This window comes from Aplysia californica, unplaced genomic scaffold, assembly GCF_000002075.1.
Source record: "Aplysia californica isolate F4 #8 unplaced genomic scaffold, AplCal3.0 scaffold00461, whole genome shotgun sequence".
NCBI lineage: Eukaryota > Metazoa > Mollusca > Gastropoda > Aplysiida > Aplysiidae > Aplysia > Aplysia californica.
Genome location: NW_004797731.1, coordinates 623,576 through 633,207, shown reverse-complemented (window position 1 = coordinate 633,207; position 9,632 = coordinate 623,576). Strand labels below are relative to the sequence as shown.

At 38.8% G+C, this 9,632-nt stretch overlaps 1 protein-coding gene across 2 annotated transcripts; it reads right to left on the bottom strand.

The window, feature by feature from the left end:
• Nucleotides 1-9: 9 nt before the first annotated feature.
• Nucleotides 10-7,813, bottom strand: LOC101858432 (ras-related protein Rap-2a). 2 transcript variants are annotated; one of them, XM_005105278.3, is made up of 2 exons: nt 7,663-7,813; nt 10-1,010 (listed from the first exon to the last, which is right to left on the bottom strand). In XM_005105278.3, exon 2 carries the CDS (start codon nt 820-822, stop codon nt 274-276), a length of 549 nt encoding a protein of 182 aa, XP_005105335.1. In that variant the 5' UTR covers nt 823-1,010; nt 7,663-7,813; the 3' UTR covers nt 10-273. The 2 variants fall into 2 exon arrangements, with proteins under 2 accessions (XP_005105335.1, XP_005105336.1); XM_005105279.3 differs by lacking the exon at nt 7,663-7,813 and adding an exon at nt 7,390-7,634.
• Nucleotides 7,814-9,632: the final 1,819 nt, after the last annotated feature.

The following is a 9,632-nucleotide window of genomic DNA, read 5'->3' as shown; positions in this document are numbered from 1 at the left end:
GAGAGAGAGAGGGGAGGGGGAGTGGGGCAGGCGTTGAGTATCTAATAACGATAAAGTAAAGAAAATAAAGAGTTTCAACCAAACAGAACAAAACCTCTTTTTAAAAATAAGACAAAGACGAAAGGTGTTAAAATATTGTAGTAAACAACAACAAAAATCATAAAAATTACAAAAAGAATAGCAGAGTAATAACCACAAGGTACTCACCTTTACTAGAATGAGTGTGTAACCAAAAAGAATTATATCCAAGGGCATGAAAAAAAAAATCCATGATCATAGAATATGACAGCAGCCTTTGCTGTCCTTGAGCGGGCTAGAGTTCATCTCGCGGACAATCTCAATAAACACCTCGTTGACATTGTTTGTGCTTTTGGCCGAAGTCTCCAGGAAGGGACAGCCCCAGTGCTGAGCCAGAGCCGCGCCGTCAGCCGCAGAGACCTCCCTCTGGGAGTCAAGGTCACTCTTGTTGCCTACGAGGATAATGGGGATGCGGTCAACGCCCTTCACCCGCTGTATCTGCTCTCGCATCGTCTTGATGTCCTGAAACGTCTGCACGCTGATGATGCTGTAAACGATGACAAAACCCTGACCGTTCTTGATGTAGAGGTCACGCATGGAGGCAAACTGCTCCGTGCCGGCTGTGTCAAGGATCTCCAGGACAGAAGGCGCCGTGTCCACCTCGATCTCCTTACGGTAGAAATCCTCGATGGTCGGGTCATACTTCTCCATGAAGGTCCCCGAGACGAATTTGACGGTGAGGGCGCTCTTGCCCACACCGCCGCTGCCTAAAACTACGACTTTGTACTCCTTCATATTAACCATGCAGTGATCACAAGGGGCGGTGCAAAAGGCATCAATAGATGCGTTCTGGAATGAGAAGCGGTACCGTCTCAAGTAAAGATACTTTGTTGACCCCTTGCTTCAAATGAATAGTCAGTCAGCGTCTACAGATCAGTGTGCCATAAGACACAGACACAGGATTTACACAGCTGCTCCTTCCGGCCTGTAACCTGAAACCAAAGGGAAAAAAAAAAATAAACAATGCGTTTTGCTTCTAATTATAAGTTAAAGCTTTTCCAGCACAGAAGACACCACACCCATCAGGTAAGACATGTGGAAAAAAGAAGAAAAGAGACAGTGATAAAAGGAAGAAAGCGAGCTAATCCCTCAGAAAACCAATTATGAAACTTCATCTACCCACACTTGGTTCTCCATCAAAGTATCAATCTTAATTTGTTTCAAAATACATGTTATTTTCTTTTTTCATTAACTGCTGTACATTGAGAATAACATCTGTTGATACAAACACACTGAATCAATACAAAGAAAAGATTAGAAAGTTCTGTAAAAAAAAATGACTCATGATGAACTAGATGGTTTTAATTAGTATAGAAAGGGTCTCTGTCTCCTTCCTGCTCTCTCCACTGTCAAGAAAACACAAAAATAGCAACATACACTCCCATTATATCCAGGGGTCCTTTAATAAACAAGCGACATGTGCCTTAACCTTCCTCTCCAACAGCAAGCAAGAAACTTTACCAATGACTTCCCATGCTTTTGTTCTTGAAATGGTGATAACTCAGATTTATAACTGAAGGCGCATAAAGAAAAGTTTTAAGCATCCTTTGAACAAAGTGCTTGTTGAAACAAACAAGACACAATGAAGGTAAAAACTTTTCGTAGAGTTACACATTCATAATGTTAGGGTTGTTGAGGTTTTTAATGTCGTAAAATTGTTTTTTTAAGTGTCAAAGTCAAAGTAGGATTTTCTGTATTTTCATTTACAAAGTCCTTTCTAAAGGCTTTCCACTTTCATAATGCAGTGTGAGTGTCACAGCAAACGTTTTAAGAGAACGACAGTTTATTTGAAGCCTGGCTGATAGAATAGCCAACAATGCTTTTATGTGTCCACTTTTGATACCGTACACTTCAGCAGCAACTAATGAAGGCTAGATCAGTCGTCAAAGATTATGTGATGATCAGTGTTAACATTTTTGATAAACATAAACATTACTAACAATTTTTGAAAAAAGACAGTTTATTAAGCAAATTTTGACTTTATTAAAATTGGCTTATTGATCTTCACAATAACACACTGTGGCAAAAAAACCAACCCAACTTACTCTTGCAATCAAAAGAGTTACAGAGCATTTGGACAATTCTGTTCGTAATGTCCATCCCACAGGGAACCACTTACCTGCAATCCCCATATAACCAACCGTACAGGTAAGTACAGCAAACACACTGATACTAAAAATCCTTCTATATACACCGAGATAAAAGGTCACCTGATAACTTAATTTAGAGAACAACTTACAATCTGAAGAACTACAATCTTCATCACGAGGACATTTCTATCAAGTTGACCACTCAAAACCTGCATTATGACAAACTGATAACATACACCTCTTGACTATTCCCACCACATCTTGGGTTCATTGTCGACTAATACAGGCAGTAATCAAGAACAATGACTAAGACTACACCGTAAAAACAGGTCATCATCATAAATAAGACACACTGATAAGCCGGCACAAATGGTCAAAAGGATGTAACCTTTACTTTACAAGCACCACTTAGGTTAAATGTGAAGATGTGGTGCATTGAGTTTCTAAAGGCCATAAGCATACTTCTCTGAGGTGAATAAACTTGTAAAAGTAGCTAGAAGCCTCTTGTCTTTGGTTGATAAAAATTAGTTGTATTACACAAAACTTAATAACATTATTAATAGTGCGAAGATAAGATTGGAAACACCTTGAAAAGTGGGTCAAAGGCACCATCACAATTATCATATATATTTCTTCACCAGCTCTATCTTTAATGAAGGAGTCTTTGTCTACAGCAACACTATATAAAAGAAGACCTCTACCACCAGAAATCCTTCAAAATCTACAGATTTTACTTTATCATAAACATGGATGATTACATAATATATAAATTACTATATTGATCTAATTCACTACACAGAAACAAAACAGGAGATCTATACTCTATAGCTTTGTCTGTGACAGATCATCATCTCACTTTCCTTTCACAGCACAAAAAAGAGAGTACGGATAAATGAACTTTCTATACACATGTATAATAAATAAATATTTTATGAAACAAATTCAAACAATCCATTTCATAATTGTGAAAATAATAAAGCTCACCTTCTAAAAGACTTAAATACTATTTTCTTCTTATCGTTTAAATACTGCGAGTGCTGCTACCATTGAATTAAATGAACATAGAACTTTGGCAAAAACAGAACTACCAAATGATTTCCTGCACTGAAAGACAACAAAAAAGTTGACATCAAGCTAATCAAAATGTCAAATCACATCAAATTGATAAAAGTACTCTCACTTGACTTAAAATGTCGTGTTGGGCACACACCTCATGATTTATCAGAACAAAAAAAGTGTACAACATCAAGCAAATGATAACATTCCAGGCATGATCTGCTCCTTCTAGAGCAGAGTGGGTGGTGGTCCTGGTGATGCAGACATAAAGTTTGAGAGTTAATTTCCATACCAAGTAATGGTAAGTTCCTTAGTTCAGGGTCAATTTCCAGGGAGAGACAGCCAACAATGAACAGGGTTTGCCATCAAGTTTTAGTTTAGTTGTGACTGAACTGACCACTTGACATAAATTAATTTATCTAGCCATTTACAGTAATTTTTTTTTTACTTTCGGGGGCTACTTCGCCACGCAAAATGAACAATAAACAAACCAGAAAATATTATTATCATGAGGTGGATTTAAAAGTAAATTAATACTCAGTGTATAATTCCTGTTTCAGGACAGATCTGGTTGGAGTTGTGCAAAAATCTTTTTATTACTTACAAACAATACTTTCAAGTTGACAATGACACAAAAATGTAGATTTGTAACTTCCAAGGACACTGCAGCTTTGGAAGACATCAACTTTTGGCGGATATTTTCTAGATTATTTTTTTTAAATACTTGTTCAAACGCATATTATTTTATTAAATTCTACTCTATAAATGTTCCCTTGCTGTGTTGCGCTGGGAATCAATCAATTGACAAGATCCTGACGCCTTGCAAATGTTCGAACAAGCCACATTTTTGTTATAAAATGTATAGGTAGGTATTTAGTCTTTCTGACTAACATCATTAGAAATCATGTGTGTGAGTGTGTGTGTGTGTGTGTGTGTGCGTGTGTGTGTGTGTGTAAATGTGTACATGATGTGTGTGTGGTGTGTGTATGCGAGAGGCGTAGGTGTGTACAGATTACAACCCCTCCCCTAAAAATTCTGTTAGCAGCAACCTCCACTCTACAGCACAGAAAAGTTTACTTCCAAATGAGGTTTAGCTGTTCGGTGGCCACCACTTACAATACAACACACATGCCTCACAAGTCAAAAGAAATTTAGAAATCTTGTCCACAGGAAATCATAGAGAGAGGTTTACCAAAAACAAAACAAAAAATCATTTAAAGGCTTACGTGGAAAGCTACCCAATGATTATTTTATGATTTGGTACCACAAAGGCCTCTTTTGCAACTTTTAAAACAAAACAATTCAGTTTGATCTAAAAAAAATTAAAAACACATGATCAACTAGAAAGCGACTTTTAGAAATGGGAATTAATTTACTTCAATAAATAGTTTTCAGGTTAAAGATCCAAGCCTTGCCTTTTCCACACTCTCCTCTTGACCCTTCTGTATTCCTCTAGGTGTATCAGTCGGTTTGTTTTTTAAAGTAAGACGTGATGTCATGCTTACTTTTAAAACCAGTTTCAATTTATAAATGAAATATACAGATCTAGATTTCTAGTAATAATAATGAATGGATTAAGTTTTTCCTAGGGGATCGAAACATCGAAACAAAGGTGAACAATGCCCACTCGTCAAGAGAAGTACTCGAGGAGGGCCTACCCCAAGGTTCCTGTCTGAGTTGAACTTTGTTCCTGATCTTCATTAATGATGTGACGAACATGCTGAAATCAGAAAAGACTCTACGCTGATGATCTTGCTCTCTGGCAGACACATCACAGCACGGTAGTAGGAGCAGGAAAATTAAATGAAGACCTCATGAGGCTCCACAATTACTGTCAGAAATGGAAGCTCAAAATAAACTGCTCGAAAACAGTATACACCATCTTTACAAAGAGCCATATAAAACAGCCAAAGAAAAACTCCAACTGAAGATAGGAAATGAAAATCTCCCCAAAGAAGAACAACCAACGTATCTAGGAGTCAAACTTGACCAAAGTCTAACAATGAAAAGCCAAGTGGAGAGCATAAAAAACAAGGTGAAAAGAAGATTCCAACTTTAAAAGAAACTCGCAAGCAGTTCATGGGGATCAGACAAACAAACTCAGAGAGCTCTATACCTTGGTTATGTCCGATCTTCCCTGGAATACAGCAATAGCCTACTCACTATGTGTAGTGCAACTACTTGCAATACCCTTGACAAGGTCCAAAATAATGCCCTTCATTTCATAAATGGTGGCATGAGATCTACACCTACTGCCGCATGTGAAATTCTGTCAAATGTTGAACCCCTGGGAATACGCAGAGATAAAGCAGTTATGGAGCTCCATGAAAGAACCAAAAGAATGTGCCCCAACCACCCAAACCGGAAATTAGTAGAAACATAATGGAAACCAAAGAAACGACTTTAACAAAAATCAGTCACGCATTGCATCACAGAACTAATTGAGAGCCACCATCTACCACAAAACAGAAGAGAAACCAAAAGAGTCAACCAAAACATCCCTCCCCACATTTCTCTATGGAAAAACCAATCATTAAAACTTCTCTCAGAGACAATAGCACAAAATCTTCAGACCCAGTGATGTTGATGCTTGCATCACATTAAACAATCGACAGCTATTCAGATGACTGGATACACGTCTATACAGATTTCTCAGCATTCAAAGGCACAAACCAAAGCTGATGGAATACTACCAGATGGAAGTTCCAATGAGATCTCTGCAACCTGTGGAGAGAAATGCAACAACTACGACGCAGAAATGATAACAATTGAAACAGCACTATAGATACCATCTCCGCACAGTTTTTGACACTCATAAAAAAAAACCCACAGAGTATAGTGATCTTCACTGACTCACTATCAGTCTTGCAAGCAATAGAAAATGATCCCCATCTAAACGAAGACTTGACAATGATATATATACTGTTTGGCTCCCATCATCTGATAACATTCTATGGCGTCAACCTGGTGATGCATGGATTCCCGGACACTCAAACATACCTGGAAATGACAGAGCAGACACACTCGCCAAAAGGGGATCTAGACAGGAACAACCCAACATTCCAACTTCATACAAACACTGCAAAACAAATCATTAAAAGCAACAGCAAACAAGATTGGAAGAACAGATGCGCATTGGGAAAGACAGGCAGAGCAGTTTTCAAACATATGACTACAACAAAACGAAATGACAATATCAACCACCTACAGAGAAAGAAACAGACCACGATCTTCCGCCTTCGAACAGAACATCACTCAACTTTCACTTGAACAGAATAAAGAATAAAACCAGCACTTCCCCCGCCCAATTTGTGTCCTTTGTGTGACTCTATGCATGAGACAGTGGAACATCACCTTTTCCACTGTACAGCTCTAAATGACATCAGAGCTACCCTTCTCCCTCCGAGACCTAACTTCGACAACACACTCTATGGAACATTACAGCAACTGCAGCAAACCTGCACTTATCACTATGGCCTATGGCATTGGACAGAAGGGCGAGAGCCCAGATGTTGCTGGATCAATAACAACAACAACAAAAACAAGTAATAATAAAATGAATATTAATAATATTAATAATAAAATAAATATAGCAAGATTAGGAATAAATTGTACCAATTAGATCTAGAACTTCATTATAAAAATAACTCACAGTATCAGTAGCAGCAGACTACATGGTCATTGGAGTGAAGATGGCCAACGCCAACAGCAAAACCCAGAAACAAAAAAACCTGAGAGAAGCCAGTCGCTAAAAGGTCTTGTCTAGATGAATTGTTTGTCTTTGACAATATCCTAGACTTAGAAAACAGTAAAGTAGGGAGGACTTCCGTAACGAGCAACCACTAGAAATATAGATCTAGACTAGATCTAGATCTAGATCCAAGACAGAGCAAGAATTTCTTATTTAGGGGTAGGGGTAGACTAGGGCTAGGGGTATGGGTAGGGGTAAGGTTTGGGTTAGGGTTAGGGTTAGGCCTCTTCTTTATTGTGTTTGTTGATGGGGTGGTCGCTCGTTACGGAAGTCCTTCCCTTGATTTTGGATCTTCAATTTCAATTAATTAATAAATCACAATCAGCAACAATCCCAATGCCAATAAAAATAAATGTGAATTTTTCAACTTTCTATGCCATGCACAATTCACAACAAACAGAATCTACAGCTCACCATAGGAAAGTCAACACTATCAAAGCTCCCTTAACATTGGACACGAGTATAAAAGAATTGCGTTGTATTGAAGGACGGGTGGTCGTCGCAGGAGGACAATCAAGGAGTGGCTGAATATGCCTGACTAATCCGCCCCGTCTCCCTTCCGTGTCACCGCTTTGCCTTGGCTACTTTTCTTTGTCAATCATGAACCAGGAAACGTAAAATCACCGCACAGTAGAGTAGTAGACCAAAAAAAAATACATACTAGAGAGGAATAAACAAATTACTGACCTGATTCCCAAATCACAAATCTGCATAGAGGAGGCTCAAATACACACCCGTTACAAAGAAGTTGATGCACAACATAGTCACTGATCAAGGAAGCGACTGAACGCCATTTTGGGTGGGCCGTAGTTAGCCATGAAAGTAGACGGTGAACAGGAAGAATTTTCACCCCCAAAAGAAATACAAAAAAGTAAACGGTGCAGTTGGCCTTTCAAAGTTATGAAACTAGTATGAATAAGCTGAAAAGGTACCGAAAAAAACAGAAACAAACCCTTCTACGAAGTTATCTGCATCAGATTTAAGATCTGCAGTTCCAAAACAACAATTCAGTATGTTCAAACATTGGAGAAAAAAAATTTATGTTCAAGAATAAGAACAACAGCTGTATTTTGTTTTCAAAGTATTTGTATACATTTAGATCAAGTACATTTTGTACGTTTAACACACATGAGAGTGAAATGACATTTTAAGTTCAGCTGGTATCGGATAAACAATACTGGACATGTTTTCTTAATCTACTCCGGAAGAACATTTGAGACATCTTGAACAAACGAGCTCCGCTGTGAATTTCAGGGGAAATTACAACAACAACAAATTAGATGCCTAAGATTTGTATGATAACCTCCCTTTAAATGTAATACAAACGACCGACGGCTGAAACCGTATCAGCAGTTTGCGGTGTAGTGGTAGCAGTCTGATAGTAGTAGTAGTAGTAGTAGTAGTAGTAGTAGTAGTAGTAGTAGTAGTAGTAGTAGTAGTAGTAGTAGTAGTAGTAGTAGTAGTAGTAGTAGTAGTAGTAGTAGTAGTAGTAGTAGTAGTAGAAGTAGTAGTAGTAGTAGTAGTAGTAGTAGTAGTAGTAGTAGCAGTAGTAGTAGTAGTAGTAGTAGTAGTAGTAACAGGAGGAGGAGGACGAAGAGGAGGAGGAGGAGGAGGAGGAGGAGGAGGAGGACGAGGAGGAAAAGTGGTTAGGTGGCCTAGTGAAAACTCCCAATCGTAGGTCGTGGGTTTTAATCCCATCATTTTGTCATTGGGAAGGGCACTTTACACGAATTTTCCTCTCGTAACTCAGGTGGAAATGGGTACCCAGCAATAGGCTGAAAAATATTGTCAGTTTGTTAGTGTTTGGACGTGTGCAATCCGCAGCTTGCACTGTATGCTTCCTGGAAAGCACTTTCTGAGTGTCATGGTCTTGTTTGTTTGTTTTTGTAAGTGTTTTACGACGCTCGCAACTGCATTTATTAAGGTCATACGAGCGCTCGGGACACATCAAACATTTTCATTTTTGTAGGAAATTTAAAATTTAAAAGTTTACTCTTATCGATTTTGGACCATCAAGAGATCTCTAACGTGCGCAACTTGCACACAAGATCTCCAAGATGTTTTGCCCTTGTCCGAGAGCGCTTGGTGTTAGATCTTTCCTACCATGAGATCAGGGGTGTGGCTGAAAGTACAGCAGTAAGAAGGAGCCTAGGAGAAGCAGTAGAAAGGCTGCAGAATGAGCCAGAAACCCAGAGGAAGGGGGACAAAAGAGGTGATAATAAATATTTTAATAGCAGTGGTAAGGGTGTAGGTATAGTAGTAGTCGTAGTGGTAGTAAGTCTTTAGTGTTAGTGATAGTCAGGCAGCAGTGGTAGTGGTAGTGGTAGTGGTAGTGCAGGAATTGAAGTGGGAGGGGGTGGGGGAGGAGAATCACTCTTAAGAATGAACCTGGAATGAGAAATGTTTCCTTTGTCATGATACATGTTTCAGACAAATGAACTAAGCTCGCAAGTTAGCAAGCGCTCCTTGTAGAAACAACGAGACAATATGTATTAAATCTAAGGGAGGTAAGCTCAACTGGGCGAAAAAATTGAGTGATATTTGCAATGGTGCTTTCCCTTGGCCAGCATTATCTTTCTGTTGACACTTATTTTTCGTCATGAAAGCCTGTGTTTTACGCACACATCGGTGTGTGTGTGTGTGTGTGTGTGTGTGTG

Coding starts and splice junctions, on each gene's coding strand:
- LOC101858432 (XM_005105278.3), bottom strand. CDS start 822: ATGGTTAATATGAAGGAGTACAAAGTCGTAGTTTTAGGCAGCGGCGGT.